Source organism: Pseudopipra pipra, chromosome 6 (genome assembly GCF_036250125.1).
Source record: "Pseudopipra pipra isolate bDixPip1 chromosome 6, bDixPip1.hap1, whole genome shotgun sequence".
Lineage (NCBI taxonomy): Eukaryota > Metazoa > Chordata > Aves > Passeriformes > Pipridae > Pseudopipra > Pseudopipra pipra.
The window spans coordinates 24,754,072-24,775,429 of record NC_087554.1 but is presented as its reverse complement, the minus strand read 5'-3'; the positions used below and the strand labels follow the sequence as shown (position 1 = coordinate 24,775,429).

The window sequence follows — 21,358 nt, the reverse complement described above, 5'->3', positions numbered from 1 at the left end:
TGTGTGGCATGTGCCCTACTTTTTAATCGATAGTGTTGCTCAGAAAATGAAAGTACAAAACAGCATAAACCTGGTTGCATATTTTCCTTTTTTAATTTTATTTAACTGTTTAATAAGAACAACGTGCAACAGACAAGTGTAGATCTGGAATAAGTTGATGTTGGTTTCAGAGGGTATCCTTTTTTGTTCTGATATCATAATGAAATAATCAAAATCCACATCTCATGCTTTTATTAGGAAGACTTATTTGCTTGTTTAATACAACTAACATGCTGTGTCAGACATGCTTTCCCATCTCATGTGGCATGTTGGCAGGGAAGTAGTATTACCTCAGTTCCTTTGTGTTGATTTTTTCAAAGGCAATGCTTCTTTGATTAATATCATCTTCCCACCATCTCTTGTCTTGTGATCATTAAAAAGTACTCTCCAGCCAGAAACTATCAACTACCACAGATCTGAAAAAACCTCCATCCCAAATACTATTCAGACTAGTAGATGAAAAGCTAGAAATGCTATTGTGTCATTTAATTAGACAGAATCATCTGCAAAAATGCATACATACCACTCATAGACTTTCAAAAACCTTCAGTAAGATTTGATAACAGTAAGTTTATTGCTTTCATCACAAGATTTTGCTTTAAAATTTTTTATTTGTGTGCAGATAATTTTTCTCACTAGAGCTTTCACTGTTTCATCTGATGTGCAAAATTATCTCTGTAGATAAGTATGATGTCTGTGATTGGTTGCAAAAACATCTAATAACTGGAATTCTATGCTGGTGTCTTTTTTAAAAGCTAGAAAACAAGTAGTGAGTAATTATCAAAAAAATTATTTTCTATATAAAGCAGAACAATAGCTATAGCCAGAGGTTCCCAAATGGTGTGTTTTGGACACAGTTCTGCAAAGATCTGCTCAAGAGCACAGCAGTGGATGTTTCAAGCACTCACGGACAGTAAAAGTAGTAGGAATGAAAGTTACAATCTATTGCACAGACATGAGTATAATGAAAGGTGATTAAATATTACAATTAGTTTCTTACTGTTTCATTATTCTGAGCCACTTGTTTCTTATGAAGAATATCAGAGTTCTTCAAAGAGAAAATGGAGTGAACTGTAGAACTGGGGAATTTACATTTGTTTCAGACATTAGAAAAGGACAGGGGGTTATTTTTACGTAATTGTAATATAGCAGGCTTTTTTTTACCTATGTAAGGGGAGGAAAGTTCTATCTTGGTTTCTCTCAATTACTTCATGTGGAGACAATGGCAATGTAACTAAAACAGATGTATGAAAAAAGGAAATAGGGTCTGAAAGTATGCTGGGTAAGCAAAACATTAGAAGACACTGCTGCCACCTAATTCACGTATATTAAATGACTTTGAAGATGAACAAGACTCCTAAATGAACTGAAATTATCCTTCATTAATTTCTTCAGTTTTCTTCTTTTCAAGTTCCATTCTAATGCTGAGACAGAGAATGGGGAGAAAGATTTATTGACAAATACATTACCTGATTGCTATCATAGCTATTTCATGTTTTTAAAGTGTAAAGTGTACATTACAGTTCTAGATGTATTTTAACTATGCTTTTTTTGTTTAGATTATTGATATTAGTTAGCCTTATTTTAATAAATAACTGACTCTTAGAGGAAGTGCTTGTAGTCAGTTAAGACAAAATGGCAACAAAGTATTCTGTTATTTTTATATATTTCTACACTGGCACAGCATTTTAAAGGTGGAGACCCACTTTAAAATAAATGAAATAAATTACCTTGCAGGAGTGTGACCTTAGTACGATTATTGAAAAAACAAATAGAAGTTGAAACAAGCATATATCCTCCCACCAACATTATAAACATTCTGTAAAGTCTCTACCATGAATATCTAACAACTATTTAATCATATATCTAACCAAACAGCCATTGCTCCTTTATCCAGCTGAATTATTTTGATTCTTACCTTGACTTGCAGATGAATTGCAATTCAGAGTTTTACTGAGGTGCTGGAGAATGAAAAAAAATTAAGATATTATCAGACATTAAAGGATGCTAATTTTAAATTGAGACTTGGTGCTGAAAGTGAAATATGAAAGCTTTATAGTAGTTGCTTTTATCTGATAATTCTAAGAAGATTTAATGTTCCTAAATCAAGCTTCAGATTATGATAATATTAAGGTTTGAGCCATGTCTACACTGTAATTTGTAGTACTGAACCGAAATACTTGAGAATTTTGGCTCCCAGCACTGCAAGGTGAACTGCATACACATTCCAGACTTAGCGCTGAGTCAAATATTCAACTCTGTGCTGTATAGAAACACCTTCAGGCTTGATGTGCTGAAGATGAATTTGCATCAATCACTGCTGTGTGGGTCGCTTTCACTGAGCATTTAAACTGGTGCTATATACATTTATATTGACAAATAGATACATTACTGGTAGCCTTACCAAAAATATTTAGTCAATATTTCTTACTGTGTTATAAACATGTGACTTTCGTTCCTGATTCTTTTGACAAAAAAAATAAATATTTAAAAAATGTTTATGATGTAACATGCACTACCTTTTACGTAAGTTTAATTGCTAATGAGTTAATTTAAAACTTTCAGTTACTGAGTAGGCACAAAGGATAATAAAACTATCTTCAATGATAGTTTGTAGATAGACCTCCGTTGCAGTGCTAAGTATCTTCTCTATAAATATTAAGTCAGAAGTGTAATAATTGCCCATCTTCAGGCTTGTATTACCTACCAATCAACCTAATTCTATCAAAACCCTTTAGAATGAAAAAAACAATCTTGCTGGTGCAAGTAATTAACAAACTTTTTTATATACCACCCAAGAAGTCAGGGTTAGATAAAGAAAAACTATGATTTTATTTTCTTTTAGCTACCCATTACTCTATCATCATTACAGTATTAATGTTATTCATAAGATTCACCTGATTACCTCTGACATCCAGTCTGCACTCTATTTCAGCTTCACCACACTCATTAACAGCTTTACAGGTGTAAATGCCACCGTCAAATGGAGTGGGTTTCCGGATCTCCAGGGTCAACACACCCTGCTTACTGAACATGCGGTATTTGGCATCCCCAGAGAGATCCATTTTGTTTTTGTACCAGGATATCTTTGGCTGAAGAACATAGAAGAAGAATTTTAAAATAGAAGGTAGGAATTGGAATATTTACACCAGATCTTGCAGCTTTAATTTAGCCATCAAAGGCTAAATAGCATTATGAGGGCTATTAACACAACAGTGTTAACAATTTTTTCAAGGAACAACTCATTCAGTACAAACTTGTGAAACCAGTAATTCTGAAGTTCAATATTTCCTTTAACTGTCAAATAGCATGTAGAAAATGTAGGTCTGTATCCTATTTTATTGCAGTCTTAAAAAAACCCCAGCCCTACAAACTGGCTACAAATTAATCCATTCATTCAGGGGTTATTTAGTTGTGCTTGTTAAAATATATTTGAATGCTACAAGTATGTTACAGAAGTGTCACAAAGTTCCACATATGTTAAGTGGCCAAATTGAGATGCCAAAGTTTGGCCTGAAAAAGGATTTTCTAAAGCCTTTAGCATATCTTTAGAAATTTCAGAAATTTCAAAATAAAGCTTCAGCTGAGGAATAAAGTGGTTAGTTCTGTATCAGTTCAAGTCTTTATGTTTTGTTTCCAGTACCTGAAACTGTGACTTTAATTTCTATAAATGAAATTTTGAAAATGGAAGTCCAATAGAAAACAAACTGCTTTTGTTTATTTCAAGCTCATCAATACATATAGTGAAGAAACAGTCATTAAAGAGTAGAAAACAAGGCTTTGTATTTACCCATTTTTCTTTGAAAATTAACGTCTTCTGTTTCTTCATCCATAAGAACTAAAACTACTGCACTGTTTTATACAGTGCCTTCAAATCTACTGAATTACTTTTGTCTTTCACCTGTGGTATATCAATCCAGTGCATCCCAGTTGCCATACTTACTTCTCTTGAAAGATATCAGCTGGAATTTTTCCTGCCTTAATATTTTTTCCTTCTTTTTCTATAGCCTCTTTATCTTTCTGGTTATATGTCGTTTATTGTACTTCACTACTAGCAGGGCATGAGTATTGTCTCTGCTTGAAGTGGTAACTTTTCCATGCCATACAGATCATACCTGAGGTGTGCTTGAGAATCTATAGTTATTCAGAATTGGAAAGCTCCATCAACATAAGCTACTCTCTGTGAGAAAGACCTTTTTCAGAGTACTGTAGTAGGTAGAAGCACATTTTGTTAAGGTTATTTTGGGCAATGCAAGTACAGAAATCTATTTGGAAAAGCTGCTTTAAGACTATTAAGTGTGCTGAAGGTTGAGAACTATTTGGATCCCTCGGGCTAATGTGTAAGGATGAGCTAGCATGCTTGCATTCCAAAGCCTGCAACTACTGTATTTAACAGCTGTAAAATTAAGGATGGTTTTTAAGAATCTTCTTAAAACCATGGAAACTGAATGAAGTAGATGGAGATGCACAAAAATGTCGGTTAACCAAGTGGGAATTTCATCAGTAATACTGTCATTTCTAAGCTGAGGCAGCTACTGGAGGATGGATTTTGCCTGCAGTTGCTGGTGTTTCTTCTATAACGTTTGTGTTCTTTTGCAACTATTTACATGGATGTGCTTCCTTTTTTATTTGAGTTTTGTCTGGAGCGCCTTCTTCATCAAAAGAACTGCAGAAAATGATTGCATAAAGACTTTTTTCTTTTTTTTTGAGTAAATTTGGACTCTGAGCAATTGTGGTACATGTTTTGCTGTGTAGCAATCAGATCCTTGTGCAGGCATGAGGAATTGAAAGGAGCTGGGAATAAGCAGGCAGAAGGTGAAGGAAGAAGAGTTTTGCATTTTTTGTGATGGTGCTAATTTAAATTTCTGACAAGATTATGTCATAATATGGTAAATTCCTTCCCTGCAGACAAAGAAGCCCATTTCCCTTTTTTGAGAAACCTAATTTTAGCTCTTGGCTGATACAGTTTTTACAGCTTGTTCCTGACTAACAAAATAGTACATCTTTTCGTATTCTTTGAAGAGACTTATATTCCTGTGAGTTTAAAAAACCAAACCAGCAAAACCCCTTCAAAAAAACTTCACACGAGAGAAGGCCTTATTCTAGTTAATTTTGCAAAATAACTCAGACTCTGTAAAACTTATGTGAATGTATCAATGTAACAGAAAAACTGCTGTTCCTATATATATCATTTAGGTTAAAGGAGCAGTATATTACATTAGCTGCTGTTTTCTTGAAAGTCTGAAGAGAACAAAGGATAGATTGTGAGAAGATACATTTTATTGTTGTTTACCTTCTTCAGTGAGTAGGTTTTATGCACAAATGTACATTTTCAATGGCGTGGTGTTACCACAAGTGGTGACTGTTCTTCCCTCTGTCTCCTTTACTGTATTGCCCCACTGGGGGCACAACCACCCAAACACTTGCACCTTGCAAGTGTTCCGTCATCAACTATGACGGAGGTGGGAGATGACTGGGTGATTCTATTTTTAATTAATACAGCCATGTTACATTCCAGCCACACTGAACTGATGTGGATTCTAAGGCAGCATCTTGGGTTGATGCAACAATAAAAATGACAGTTGTGATCTGTACCTTGGGGATTCCTCTTACAGCACAGCTGAGTGTGGTGTTGTATCCTGCAATCACAGAACGGTTTACTAAAGGATGAGTGAATTTAGGAGGTTCGGAGAAGTCATGTTCTTTGTAACTAGGTGGCTTATAAGTGGTGCCTGCAATACAAAGAAACAAAATAGTAAGAACCATGTTTTCAATTCTGCTGACATATACAGTCTATCTGTCACTTATTTTGCCTGTATGATTTAGAGAAGCTTCAAAGTTTTTGGCATTTGTGATATAACAAATCTTTAAATACACTTCACTCTAAAACATATCTCATGTTTCATGTGTTAGTTAAAGTAAAAGGTCTTGACAATTGTGGGTTTTTTTATTCTGGTAAAAGTACAATGGCCATATGTCTGCAGGGAAAGTCTTCACAGATATCTTAAACTTTTAACCCCAGAATACAAATATAATCCCCCAGTTGTATTATAGTTGTATTATTTTCTTAAAATGATATAGTTTAGGAAGACTGTGATTAAATATTTTTAGCAAATATTTGTATTAGTAAAGGAGGTCTGCCTAGATAATGGTTCTTGATGCTAAAATTCTTTATAAGTGCTAGTTACTAAGTAATGAAAGTATCTTTAGTGGTGCATTTATCAAGATTGTATTTTTCATTTGCCAGTGTATTACTTCTGGTACTTAGTGGCTTTTGTGATCTTTGCTTTGAAGAATATGTTACCTGTTTTTTGGATATGGGCAGGATTTTTGGTGGTTGCAGCAGTTTCACTCAATCCACACAAATTTTCACTGAAGATTCGAAAAAAATACTCATTTCCCATAATCAGGTCTGACACTATACAGTTTGTGCGACGATAGTGATCAAAAACAGTATACCATTCCTGTAACAAGACTATACTGTTTAGAAAGATGTTATGAGAGGTCAGACATGGTGCTAGTTTTAGTATGGAGAGATCCTTTTTACTACAACAAAAAGACAGGTAGACAGGTAATTAACACTAACCTGTGAAATGAATATTATGTTGCTTCTTGTGAAGATTAGCTGATCTATTTTCTTACTTTTATATTCTGGTGGGTATGATAGACGTATGAATACTTGCATTTACAGAAAGAAAATCCCACAACTCTCTACATTTTAGCCTTACTCATATCTGGGGATTCTGGTACAAGATGGGTACTCAGAATGTGATTACTTGATGAGGACTTCTGTGGGAAAGATGTTTTCCAGTCTGACTGACATGCATACCTCTCCCAGTATATACCTACTATACCCAGCATCTGAGTTCAAGTCTAACTCTTCCTCCCCCCACTTCATTTTTTTCCTGTATTTATGAAAAATGTAATTCCAAATAAAGAATGTAATTCCACCTTCTAAGCAGAGCTATCTGTGCACTCATGACCAGAGATGACACACCCTTGGTCTCTCTTACATTTTCTACTGAGCATTTTATGCAGTTCTATACTTCACCTTTGGGAGTTTTTAATTCTATTTTTCAGCGTTTAGCTGCCTCTGATATGCCATAGGATACCTCAGACACAGAAGTGAAGGTCATGAATTCAGTAATTTCCCTCAAGTCTGTATGTTTCCAGAGCAGGCAGTAGTTTAAATTCCATACAAAGTCATAGACTGAGAGCAAGTTCTTACCATTGTCTTTTTGTCAGCTTTCTGGACCGTATAGCCCAAGATCTGTGCATTGCCATCATCTTGGGGAGGTGTCCACTCCAGGGCTGCATTAAATCCCCAAACATCTACAAGCTTTACATTCTGAGGAGGACCAGGCTTGTCTGCGGAGGAGACATGAAAAAACCCCTTAGCTTTTAGTTCAGAATCCAAGACTTTTGTCATTTCCTTCCATGCAGGGAAAAAAAATAGAACTTGATAGCAATCTATAACGTTCCATAGCAACACACTTCATTTATTTGAAGTTGAAACTGTAAACAAGAAAGTTGGGAAATTTTCAAATACCCTCTTAATGGTCTTCTGAGAGGCCTGAAAGCTACTGAGAAATAGACAACATATTAGAATTAGTAACATAGAAACCAGACAAACTCTTCTTTAAGATGTTATAAAAGTTTGTGTTGATGGATGGATGTGATTAACTCTTTAAACTGTAATTTTATTACTTACTTTGTTACCTCTATGCAATTTCTCAGCCATTTAGCTACATTGATATAACAACCATGGCAATGGGGTACAAATGCCTTCCAGCTGAGGTTTGGGAGTATTTCCCATTTGGGAATATACCTTACTTTTTCCTGTTGGTTCAGTTCTTGTTAGCTTGCCCACTAGGTGACATTTCTCTGTAATAACTAGAAAAAGAACAAATTCTCAAAGAGATACAGACCTCTATGTCCATTTTAAGATACCTGGAAACATATAGAAAAATATATAATATGAAATTATCATTATTTTCTTTTCTCCTTTTTAATGATAATTCATATTTATTTTGATATTGTTTAGTCTAATACTGGAACATTTAAATTAGATTTATTAAATAATATTCCTGTCTGTTTTAATTTGAAGGCACTGATTCACCTTTTTGATATGTTGGTTTGTTGCACACAGTTACAGGGCCTGTTGGGGAGGACTGGGTAGTTGGTCTTGTGACTGAGTGAAAAATAGTTCAAGATAATTCTAGATAGTTGAATGGAAACTGTCTCCCCTTTCTGTAGCTAAGCTGGAAAAATTAGGGAAATGTAAGAATCTGATGGATGTAGTCTCATCTTAATAATTTGAGATGAGCAAAGCACAAAGGAATGTAATTTTAGATTGCTTATAATTTAATTCCTTAAAAAGGATATGCAAACCAGTAATAAATCAGCCTTCGTTATTAGGGGAACTATGACTTTTTATGTCAAAGCATAATGTGTTAATTCTCTTTTCACTGTCATACTTTGGAATTGAAGACTGCTTTATAATTAGGTTTGGCCCCTTCTGTCCTGCTTCAAAGTGGCAGCAACTAGAACACTGCATGAAGTGTGATAAGGAATATGGAATGCATCGCTCTCCTTCCATTCATCATCCTCTTTCTTCCTATTTGACACTAACATTTGAGAGAAAAACCTAGCATCTTCTGTGTCTCAACAGCTACCAAACAGGTAAACCTTCTTTCATTTTTTTCCCTGTTTCTGAAGTAGGGAATGGCAATGTGTTGACAAATGAACATTGCTTATGGAGATGTGGAAATGTTGTTACCTTGAATCACAATTTAAGAGAAAAAAATTTAGTTGTGTTTTTAGATGTGTGTATTCATTACACAGAAATCAATTAATCTATTCTGATTTGAAGAGAAGAATTTTTCATACTACATACCTTTGTGCACATTTATGAAGGACAATCTTAAAAAAAATAGAGACATAAATTTGCTAAATGGATTTTTATATTCTTGATCTTTGTGGGTTGATGGGATAATGAAATCAGCAAGAATATCTATTCAAAATTCCTTTGTAGAATATTCCTTTTTCAGTACTAAACAGTTCATCTCTAGCTTGTGAACAGAGGATGGGAAAAGTTAAACCTAGTGATGCTTCTGCACCAAATTATTTTCCTCTATACGACACTGTGTTAAAGTGGGATTTGTATTCTGAGGAAGTATTCTGTGTTACCCTCAGCACAAACTCAACTTAGGAGTTTTGCAAACTAATAAAATTTATAGAATGGGAAGAAGACATAAATTGTGAATTATCTTTCAAAAATAAATTATAATTTATATTTTCAAATAATACATAATGAGAAAAACTATTAATTCCATTTAAAAAAATTGCACTGAAGTTTGCTTTAGTCAATAGAAGACATAATGGAAGACAAAATTTATTGATTTGTGTAGAAGGGGAAAAAAGCTGAGGAAACCATGTTCTCCAGAGATTGGAGATATTTTCATTATCTAAGAGCTTTCTAAAAGTATTTAAAATATACTGGATTCTCATAGTAAAAGTGCATATTTTGTAGGTCTCTAGAGTAAATGGCAGCAACTGTTTTGGCAACAGGGAAAAGTGATGGCAGTAACAGAAGTGTTTCCTCTTCTTTGGAACTGATATGTGACTCATCATAGCAGCAGAGCTGCTTGCCTTATTCCAAGAAAAGATAGAGGCTGAAGCCACAAACATTACTTCTTCATCAAGTAGACATTTGCCAAGAGAAGTTAGCTGATCAAAAGACAGCTCAGAAGATTACTGATTGACTTGTTGTATCTCTGAAAACTGGGTTGACTTTTCAGCATGCCATTCTACTTAGTGTATCTAAAGCATCACTTGTAGTAGAGAAAGAGTGCCTGAATCACCCATATTCTGTCCTGCCAAAAGAATATAAAATCTGGAGAGCAAACATTGCAGTTGACAGAATTGAAAAGAGGTAGTTCTGATGACAGAATAACAAAATCAAGAATCAGAGTAGATGCCTTGACTGTAGAAGTATCTGCAAATGTTACAAGCCCTTTCTCTTCTTGGTCATGAATCACATGAAATACACTTATCCCCTTTCAGCTGAGTAAGCTGTTCAAGAATTAAAAAGTTTCATGCCTGTCCTCCAGCTCTGACATGTATTAATCTGTGTGATAAAATTAGTTGCTTTTTTTTTGGCCATTCATTTTCTATTTGAAATAACTCTTTCACAATGGTACACAGATGTGTTTTTGTGACTCTCTACAGTATCAAACAACGGGTGCAAGATACTTGATACCATGCTCTAAGAGCAGTGGCTAGAATCAAGACTCACTAACCAGTTTTAGAAAGGTATTTTGGTGTATAGAGTGCACTACTCCCCTTTAGCTGAGTCACAGAATCATAGAATGATTTGGGTTGAAAGGGACCTTAAAGATCATCTAGTTCCAAGCCCCTTTTCATGGACAGGGGCACATTCCAGTAGACCAGGTTGCTCAGAGCTCCATCCAGCCTGGCCTTGAACTCTTCCATGGATGGGGCATCCACAGCTTCTCTGGGCAACCTTGGGATTATTTTGTTTTAGCTGCTGTTTACTTATTTTGCTCATGCCAAACTGCAGCCATCCTCTTGAGCAGAAGCATCTGCTGGTATTAAGACATAGTTGCTCCAATTTGTTATGCCTTTCTTGTTTGCTGTTGGCACCATTGCATACCCATTCTGCCAACATTAATTTATAGAACTTTAAGCAGAGCACAGTCAGCATCTTTAATTCCAAAATATGACAGGTTATGTTTAAATACTCTTTTTGTGCCAAATACACATTCTAAAAATGTATTGATACATTGGAGGAAATTTGGGATGACAGTGTGAAAGTGTGGGGAAAGAGAAATAAAAATAGTTATCAAGAATATTATATGAAGTGGTAATGAGGAGAAATAGAAGAACTCTGGCTGAACACTAATGAAATCTGAGTAGGCAAGATCTCAGAATATATCTCACAAAATCCCAAGGGAAGATATAGAAACTTTGACAATGCATTCCTTTGAAATGACACTAGAAAAGAGACTGGAAATTGTATAATAGAGAATAAGCCTCAGGCTAACTAGACACTTTTAACAGAGTAAGGCATTACAAGACTGTGCCTTGTAATTTCTAATTTTTGGAACAGTAGAGGTATATTATTGCAATGATTTTATCTTCACTGTCCTTGTCTAATAAAAAAAAAACAAATAAGAGTACATCCAGTCCAAGATTTGTATTTCCTTCCTAAAGGACAATATGATATTCCTAAGAACACCAGAAGTCTCTAATTCTTTCTATCCCTCTCAACATGGTAGAAAGAAGATTGATAAGGATGATCAAAGATATGGAAAGGTGTCTGTTTGAAAATAATCAAATGAAGAGTCTAAAACTTGAGAAAGTTAACTGAGGAGTGTGTGACTGAAGGCTACAAATGGAAAAGGTGAATGATTATTCATGTTTTTTTCTGATACAAAACTGTATGGACATCAAAACAAATAAATACATGCACTTAAGCTAAAATTTCCTGCCAAAGGATGTTTGGATTCTCAAACTAGACCTGGTTAAAACTGGATGAAATCATGCAAGAAAAGAAATCCCTGGAAAACTATGGAACACACAGAAAATCCCTCATTCTCTGAAAGTCTCTAGGACTCAGATAATTTCAAGCTGGGAAAACATCGTAGGAAAATAAAGTGACATGCTAGCCCTGCTCTGAGCTTTGTCCTAGTCATCTGCAATCAACCACTAAGAGAGAAGGGATTCTGTGGCAATTGGATCTTTGGCTTGCCTCAGTCTGGCCACTATTTTGTTTTGAATGATCTGCTTAGTTCTGATGTTGTCAGGTTCTTACCTATGATTTGTATTGTTATTACAACTTTATCAGTCATGTTTTCTATCTGAAGAGTAACTTCATATGCTCCTGAGTGATGAAGCTCTGCCTTTCTGATGAAGAGGATTGTGTCCGTGTTGCTGTTCCGAATTCCCACATCTTTGGAGTCTAGGGTTTGACCATCTTTCAGCCAAGTGATTTTGGGCCTTGGTTTACCCTAAAGAGAAAAAAAAGTTGGTTTTTTTTTTTTGGGGGGGGGGAGGGGCTGTAATAAATTTACATTTTTTTGTTAGTGATCTATAAATCTAGAAAGCCTAATGTAATATGCAGAGTTGAGATATTAAACTCTCTAAATACTTTACAATTTCTGTTTTCTTGCAGACGAATATTTGCTCTCATCTGTGTGATTTAGTGGCACCATGCTAGGAGGGTGCCATTTAGTTAGAGTCTGAAATTATATTGAGAATAAATCCAGAAACAATATACTTGTGCTCATCTAGTACTCTTTCCCAGGCATCAATGAAGCCAACAGGTGATGTGGCTTGTTCTGATTGGTATTAAGCAGCACTCGTATAGATCTGAGTTTATTAGCTTTGCCCCCTTTCTCCTCCCTTTCTTAAAACATTTAATTCTCTGTCCCCAGGCATTTTTAAGATATTTTGAAAAATTATTATCAACTTGAAATCTCGGTATGTGAAACTTACTGTACAATTCTTTCTGCATTGCAAAGTTTTTTTGGTGACTGTCAACCTAAGCAGTCGGTGTTGCTACAGCCATGGAAGATGGCACTGTGGAATCAGTGAGATATCATTAGCTTGCATCACTGTCACTCAGCTGTTTCCAGGAAAAATGGTAGATAATATTTAGTTCTTCTTAGTTGTTGGAGTGCCACTTCCACAGCACAGCTCCAAAGCAAGAATCCCAAGAAAACAGGAAATGACCATATCGTATTTATTATGTGTATTAATAATCAATCTAACAAAAAATAAATTAGTGGAGTTTTTTAAGTTTCTCCAGATTACCATGGTGACACAGTGCAGCACAGGCCTGGAGCAGTTCAAATGGGTGGGGAGGGAAAGTGAGACCTTCCAAGACAGCAGTGAGCTCTGCTTAGGCTGCCCTGGATCTGAAGCCTAAGGCACTGAAGTTAGGACACTGCCTTCAGTAAAGAGCAGAGAAAGCAGCTCCAGAAGGCTCCTCAATCCACTGGGTGTCTGGAACATACTCTGAAAGACTGTATCTCTTTCTTTAGCCTACAAAGGGAGATTAAGATGCCTAGATTGGTGCCTAAAGGCACCAATAATGAATCTTTGTGCATTGCTATACCTTTATTTCAGGTTTCTCTGGTATTTATTCAGAAAGTCTGTGCTGTATAATTTCTTTTTCAGTGGTGCTGAAAAACCCACTCCATCTTTTATAAGATTCAGGCCAAGATCTGTTCAAAATTAGAGTTAAAGAACTTCTAAAACTCCTAGAAATTGCTATTCGTTCGTAGATGTTCTTTTCTCTGGTATCTAACTCATCAGATATATTGTAATTTACATCAGGGCTGATAATAAACCTTGAATGAGCAATGCTTTTGGATCTTCCATTTCACCTATTTGGTAAATAATTTTCTTACAGCTTTCTGCCAAGGAACATAGAAGCACCTCAGGCCTGTAGCTCTGAAATAATAGATACAAAAAAATTTTGTCCAATTTCAGTGGACTTTTACCCTGGTCTCATTTCATAGAACCCTTACAAAAACCTATTACAGCTATTAAAACCTACTGGAGGAAGAAATGGCTTCTCTTCTTCACCTAGAAGATCTAGTGGAAATTCTTGAACAAGTAAAAGGGTTTGAATTGTTCTGTGTTTTATTTTCCATATCTGTGTCTTATTATTGGTGAACTTGACAAGAATTGTCTCTATATGTGTATATTTTAAAATTATATGAGGATTCTGCTTGAAAAATTTGGCTAGGGAAATGCTTTCAAGATAAAAATAGTCTCCTTAAAATGGTATATTTATAAGGGCATTTTATTTAAATTTCTAATTTGTCAAGACAAATACTTGGCAGGTTTTCAAGCTGATTACAAGATTGTTACTGCTGGTGTTCTAGTGTGGTTGATCAGATATATTCAGTCACACCTCCTTTTTTGATATGCTATGAGTGCCAGTGAAAGATTGCAAGCGTTCAAAGTGTTGGTTTTCATATACTCTTATATTTATAGACTGTGAAAAGCACAAACAGATAGAAAGCATGTTCCTAATACATATGTCAGAGGATTGGATTTCTGCAATGTGTAATAGATAATCTGAGAGAGAACAGTGAGTGACAGAGTGGCTAAATAGCACACCAGAGAAACTTTAGGGAGTTCACAGCCAGGGAAGAATGAATCTAAACACACTTAGATGTTGATTCCCACATATATGATGGGTAAGAGGGCTGCTCAGTAATATTGTGAATTTTATCTACTAGTAGCACATAATATCCCTTCAATCATGGGCTCATGTAGCTAATTTTGAAGGAAGAGTGTGTTGATTCCTTTCCTTTCAGCAGAATGTCCCACCTGCTTACTGCACTCAACAGAAAAATGCTCAGTTAGAATGTTGCCCTTTCTCTTCTCTATGTTTTGATCTAAAGATTTGAATAAATTTGCAAGTAGCATTAAGCCCAGGATACCTTGACACAAAATTTCACGGTAGTGACCACAGAGGTCGCTGGTACGGTTGTGCAGAAACTGTAAATAGTAGAAGACACTGACTTCCAATTTCATTAGATAATAGATAATTGTATCTACTTGAAGTCTTTTTCTGCAATAGAAATGGTCAGTGACTTAAATTTTTTTAAAATGTAAAGGGTAAGGGTTTTTTTTATTTGCTTTTTTTTTGAAAGATCATCAGTTTTACATGTTCTAAATAGCTATAGCCACAATTCTTAGTACTGCGAAAGCTGCAATTCAACACTAAGACAAAGTGAAAACTCTCAAAAATTACCTCTTGAATTAAAGTCCTCTAGCTTTTTTTTTTCAGATTAAAATCTGGTGTTGCTGGGTAGATCTTAACATTTTCTGTTAGCCTTATCTTTTAGGAGACTAGAGTTTATACCAGCACATGATTTTTCAGTCAGCTACTCAAATAACTTTTGAATCAGCTTGGTTCAATTCGGCCAATTTGACAGAGGACTAGAAATCTCTCAGCTTAGTACACTTCTGTGAAAAACTGGCAGGGTGAAATACCAAAACACCAGTTAGTGTCCCCACTTAGGAAAATTCAGGGAAGGTGTGATCTTAATATCCATTTTGTTTGGCAATAGCTGAATGATCAGACAGGATTAAGGAACCTCTGGATTAGTTGCTACATGTGCTTTCTCTGGCCAGGGAGCTGAGGACATATCAGTTAGGACTGCCTAGGGAAGTAGGGCAAAGAACTGGCAAATCTCTGGGAATATTACAGTGAGGGTACTCTAAGCAGAGGAGGTGGCTTAGTGTGCTGGGAAGGTGGTGATATGGAGGTGTCGTTTTTTTAGCTCCAGACAGCAACTAAGCACCCCACTTGCTGGCAGAGTCTTGTGGGAAGCAGAAAAGGCCTTGACACTGTATGCACTGCTCTCAGCAATAACTAAAACACCCCTTAATTATCAATGCTGTTTCCAGCACAAATGCAAAATGCAGCCCCATACTAGCTACTATGAAGAAAATTAACTCTACCTGGACCAAAACCAGCACAAGGAGACATAAAACACAAATCTCTCAAATGCTAAACTTTATCAGTTCCTCTGCTTATGGGACAGCTTGATAAATTTATGCATTTTTTCTTCAAGGTGGACATCAAAGCAGCAAACATATGTTTATTTAATTTAGGGATTTTTTTAAGGATTACATTACTCAGAAGTAGCAGATGTACAAATATTGAATTTTGCATTTGGCTAGACCCCAGTAAGAGAGCCATTTTAGCAATTTTGGAGATAAATGTGGAAAAAAAAAAGCTTGTGATTACACTCAAATAATGCAAGTATGCAATTCAAGACAGTTACTTCATATATGAATTTGCAATTGTGTACTGATTAGATATATCTTTGTGAAAAAGTAACTTCCTGTAACCCAGTAACCACAGGGCAAAAAGACATATACATTCAAGTTAACATTGATTTTTTTCTAAGAGATTTTTTACGTGTTGGTACTGCTCAAACAAAAGAATATAGGTGATGTGTGCATATATGTCTCCCTCGCTGAAAAAATGTTTTGTGTATCTCCAGTGTCTTTTATATAAGAATTTCAAAGCTCTTCAATTATTTTCATAAATGTCAGCCCTGAACAGTAGAGAAATTTTAGTGTCTTGAAATTTTAAATGAGGACTTGATTAAATGATATATTACTGAGGGTATCTCTGTCAGAGCAAGAATCTGTAACATACAATTTCATTTGCTATGTTTCACTGAGAAAACCTTTTCTTTACACACACCAATTCTTTGACTGTATTAATTATTAGAATCTTGCATCTGAAAAAATGCATGTGGTGTTTTTTGAATAGTCAGGTAGTTGCCAAGACAGGGTAATTGGTTAGGTCAGTCTTTGTGTGCATTTCAGCAATTTTGTTCATGCCGTAGTGACATGTGTAGTTACATACATGCATCCTGGATAATCCTCATCATGCTGTATTTTTTACACCTTCAGCTCATGTAAAATAATGCCCAAGCTGTTCTTTGTATACACACAGACTACGTAGGGCCAACTGTGATCTTCTGTTTATGTGCAAACTCCAATTTTTGTAGTAAACCTTTCAGAAATTAACATACACGCTTTTGGCAAAGAAGTTACCTAGTAGCATCATGTACCTTGGTCCCAGAAGAGTAGTTGAATTCATATATTTTTGTATACTTCTCTGTGAGATGCATCCTGTGGTCAATAAGCAAGAATGGGCTTGCACTTACTTACTCCACTTACTTTTTCTTCTTCCCCAAAAGGAGGGATTAAGGAAGAAACTCTGACTGTAAAAAAATTATGACTGAAAAAAGAGTGATTCCCTACCCCTCCCCAAATGTTTGAGAGGGTTTCCTGAATCATCAGCTGTACTTATGTAATACTGCTTAAGCAGTGAAGCAATGGGAACTTGCGTAAGGGAAACTACTTTTGGTAAGTAATGATAAATAACCATGACAAAATAGAAGCTGATACATACCTGAAAAGGGATCACAATATTGATTGTCTCACCCACTTTCTTCACCAGAGTCTGTCTGAGATGCCGTGGCAGCCAGAATTTGGGACGCTCTGAAGTTAAGCATTAATACATTAAATACAAAGCTCTTGATAAATTGCAACATTACTTATAGCACAAATAATGCAAAACACTGAAGAGACTTGGATAACTGAATGCAAAGAAAATTGTGGGAACACTGTTCATACTTTTAGGGAGTAGCTCCTTCTCAAAGTAGTTTCAAATGTATTTGTCTGGATAAAAATTTAGTATCAAGTCTCAGTTGTATATTTACAACTGAACATGTTTCAGTGACAGCTGGATTTGTGAAACTGCATCGCATCTGAAATACCAAATTCGGGTGACTTCTGTTGGATATGAGCCTTCTATATGGACTTTGTTTCTTTGGAGAACTTTTTCAGTTCAGTAGAAAGGATGGGACAAAGGGTTTATTGGAGTAAAAGAGTGGTTATAAATTATGATTTATCTATTGCTGTAGTGATACTGCAGCTCCTTGTAAATTGCCTTTTGGAGATAGGTAAAGCAGAGCAACTGATGGATTTCCTTTATCTTTCTACAGTCGTTCAGTTACAGTTCTTTCTTTAAGATAGTGGAGTCTCATTGTAGCTTACTTTTTTCACTAAGAAAAGAAGTACTTTACTGTATTTTTTTTCATCTAGTCTCTGCTTTCCTCTGCCTCACTGGAAAGCTTTCTACGTTCTCCATGTGATACTTACTCGTTTCCCTGTCATTTACAGAAAGAATTTCTTAAGATAGAGCTGGAGTGTCTGTCTTCATGACCATTTGGTATTGAGATGCATTACAACTTCATTTCATTTACACTGGCTCATTTTACTGTTAGTGAAACTCTGACAGACACTTTGTGTGAGCCAAGCTTGAGGAATCCACTATTAGCAGCTCTTGATGTCTTTTGGACTCCAGTCAAATGAATTATAATCTACTGCTGTTGGGTGATACACAGGGTGTTAATTAATAATTTAGGACAATGAAGTAAATAGATCGCTTGCATTTTGCAAGTAATTTTGCAGTAATATAGCAGCTTTTCAAGCAGAGAGCTAAATATTAAAAAGTGTGTTTCTTCAACGGTGACAGTGCCATTGCAAGAGGCAAAATGTGAGTATTTTGAAAGTAAGAAGAAGGATTTTATTTTAAAAGCTTTGTTTAGAAAGATAAGACCTGTGCATTATAGTGATGTTCTCAGAGTCAGATGTTTGGCACCCAGTCAAAGTGAAAGAACTGTTTGGGTGTTATTCTTAGATGAAGGCAGAATTTTAACCAGAGGAAATAAATGAATAAGATTTATTCAGTATAGATACTCACGCAGGATCTCTTGAACAGTAACGGGCTCTTTTATTATTGCTGCTCCACTCTCACCAGCCAAGTTTATGGCCTTTATACGGAAATAAAGTTTGTCCCCCGTCACCAGGTCTTTAATCAACGCAGATGTGCGCTCAGTTAGGCCAGGAAGCGCGGGAATCCATTCTGTAGCTGCAAGTACAGTATTTGCATGTTGTAACAATACTGATGCCTTGTTTGCAATTGAAAATAAATTTGTGTTAGGGTAAAATGAATTTAAATTACAACACCACACGTCAAAGGGAATAAAATAAGTTGGAAAAAGAATTCTGGATCGAGTAGATGTGTATACACATGGAGTTAAGGAATTTCTACATTTTGTTATTCAAAATAGTTAAGGATGACTGAATCATCTTTTGGTAGTTCCTTTGGCATTCTGTTTTATGAGCGTAGAGCTGTGGGACTTCTTGACATTTATTTTCATTACAAAGGAGGAGGGAGAATTTTGGAAGTAGTTTTAGCAAGAAAGTGCAGCCTTAATTTAATTTTTTTCTTGGAATAAATATATCTCCTGTGGCTGTCCAAACGGATTGATGAAAGCCACATATGCTGAAAACAATAATAGAACACGTAACTGTTGGAATTTATTATTTACTTCTCAACTGACACTGTAGAAGAGAATTCTTAGTGCTTCCTTAGTTACTCTAATGCACAGAAATATGACTGAAAAATCATTCTTCTATGACAATGACATAGAGATTCTGGTAATTCCATAATGATATCTCATTAAAGACTATAAAATATTTCTGGATAATTTATACTCTGTAAACCCCCTAGCTTAGATTATATGGCAATGAAACCTGGTGTCAGGGAAAATTTCATTATTAAAGTGATTATAAATTTGTTGTTTGACTTTTATGACATAAATATGTTGTAGTGTCATGGTACATTGAGTATTGTACATATGGTGCTGTTACACTCTATTATCAGCACAAGTATTAAGTGAGGCAAGGTAACAGTTACTTTAAAGTTTGGCTGATGTTATCACAGTCATGTTATTGTATTGGTTTTAAGGAATATGCAATTCATGAATGATACAAAAGTGCAATAGTGACTATAGAACAACAAGATAGTTTTGTTTTACTTAGCTGTTTTAAAGTTTATGATGATTGTGAAGATGACATTATGGTTGATGTGATTTTCAAGGTTTTACAGTCGCACTGTAATAAGTACGGTGATGGTTGTCAAGGATGTTAGACATAGATTTGAGTTCAGATTTAATCATACTGGAATAAATGGTTAGGTTACTGGTATATTGCAGTGAAATTATTGCAATTGCAGTATTTTTAAAATGTTCAGTTGCTGCTACCTTGTACCTATCTTACTTACATCCATCTTTGCAGTATTCCACAATATAACCATCTAATCCTCCAGCTCCAATCCGCTCAGGAGGTCTCCACTTCAAGGCAACAGTGCTGTCAGAAACATCTTCCACTGTAAAGTGGGTTGGTTCACTTGGAGGAGCTGTAAGGAAATATGTAGAAGTAGATTCTGAGAAATAGCAATATAACTATGAGAATTGAAGGGCTATACATAGAGTGATTAACAGCTGATTTATATACCACTGTCTGTTTTAATAAAATAAATCTAGCTGAAGCTCAGTTGTAAAGTGTAATGCCTAATACTTCATTTAATAGAAGCACAGCATGGGATTCCTATAATAGGAAGGGGAACAAGAGGTTAAGATAGTAGTTCCTATTCACAGATGCTCCCTTATGAGAAAAGCCACTGAAAAAAGACTTGTAGAAGGGAGTCAAATTGTCATCAGAAGTCTGCAGAAAAGTTTAGAAATAAAATTACATACAATTTGTATTCTGTACTTACACCCTGACTGTAACTGGACAATTCATAGTCAGAGGGCCAAATTCATCAGTGCTAAATTTGACTTTACTCATTTTCCTTAACAGTGGAGAAAATGACAAAAAGTTACAATTACATGTTTACAGAAACACTAGTTCTGATTTGTGCATTTGCAGCAGATACACACTTGAGAAAAATATTTTGGGGCTGAAGAATTTTAATTTGATTTAGATATAGCTTTTTCATATCTCTTCAGAATGGGTGTATTGTTGTTCTTTATAAAGCCATAGTTCAGAAAGACCACTAGCTAAACTCAGTCGTCTTCAGCATGACTATTTTCTACTGATTGAAAAAACAATCAAGGAAAGCCCTAACTTGAAAAGCCCTAACTTGAAAATCCAAAATACACACAATTGCTGCTGTGAAATAATTGATTCCAAAAAGCAAACAGAAAGATAATTTTTTCAAAATAACATTCAGATTTCAGGACCATAAAACTTAGTATACATGGCATAAGAGCAATCATGTTAAAGAAAGGTATATTTGGCATAAACTGAATTTCTTTTGAATATGCATAATAGATTTTACAAAGTAAGTTATATGAAGGTTTATAGATTGTGAAACTGATTGAAATTGATCTTATTTCCCAAAGTTATCGTAAAAAAAAAAAAGAAAACCCACTAAAAAACCAATCTCCAAAAATGCCACCCAGTTTCATTTTTGTAACTGTGTCAAAAATTTTCATATTCACATGGTAGCAAGGACAGCACACAGGAGGCAAATGCAGTTGGGAGCATACACAACCACACAGTACACGATCAAAACCCCAAACCTCTTCTCTGAAGCAGTAAGTGTGAACTTTATCCTTAAGCAAGTAAAATTCTGCCTATCCCATGAAAACTTTGGACCTTTTTTTCCAGTAGCTCCACTTGATGGTTCTTGTTTGACCTCTTTTGTTGCAGACCAGCCGTTGTGTGTCTGAAATCCAGAATTATGAGACCCTTCTTGCTGTTCAGCCTTTCCTTCTGACTCCTTCACTGCATCATCTGCTTTTACATTATCTCCTTCAGCAGGCTGTCCCCCTTCACTGATATTTGTAGATTTAGCAACTCTAGTCATTTTAATCTCCTGCTATTTGTGTTTTTGTGG

At 35.4% G+C, this 21,358-nt stretch overlaps 1 protein-coding gene across 1 annotated transcript in view; it reads right to left on the bottom strand.

Annotated features, from left to right (window-relative positions):
- Positions 1-1,347: 1,347 nt before the first annotated feature.
- MYBPC3 (myosin binding protein C3) overlaps positions 1,348-21,358 on the bottom strand; it is a 61,012-nt gene continuing 41,001 nt past the window's right edge. The window contains exons 25-34 of the mRNA XM_064657881.1: positions 19,739-19,873; positions 18,374-18,541; positions 17,018-17,106; positions 11,876-12,071; positions 7,268-7,407; positions 6,344-6,503; positions 5,635-5,771; positions 2,945-3,131; positions 1,958-2,000; positions 1,348-1,463 (exon numbers count right to left, since the gene is read on the bottom strand). Of these exons, the coding sequence (XP_064513951.1) occupies positions 1,990-2,000; positions 2,945-3,131; positions 5,635-5,771; positions 6,344-6,503; positions 7,268-7,407; positions 11,876-12,071; positions 17,018-17,106; positions 18,374-18,541; positions 19,739-19,873 (1,223 nt within the window). The 3' untranslated portion in view covers positions 1,348-1,463; positions 1,958-1,989. The remainder of the gene's footprint in view (positions 1,464-1,957; positions 2,001-2,944; positions 3,132-5,634; positions 5,772-6,343; positions 6,504-7,267; positions 7,408-11,875; positions 12,072-17,017; positions 17,107-18,373; positions 18,542-19,738; positions 19,874-21,358) is intronic.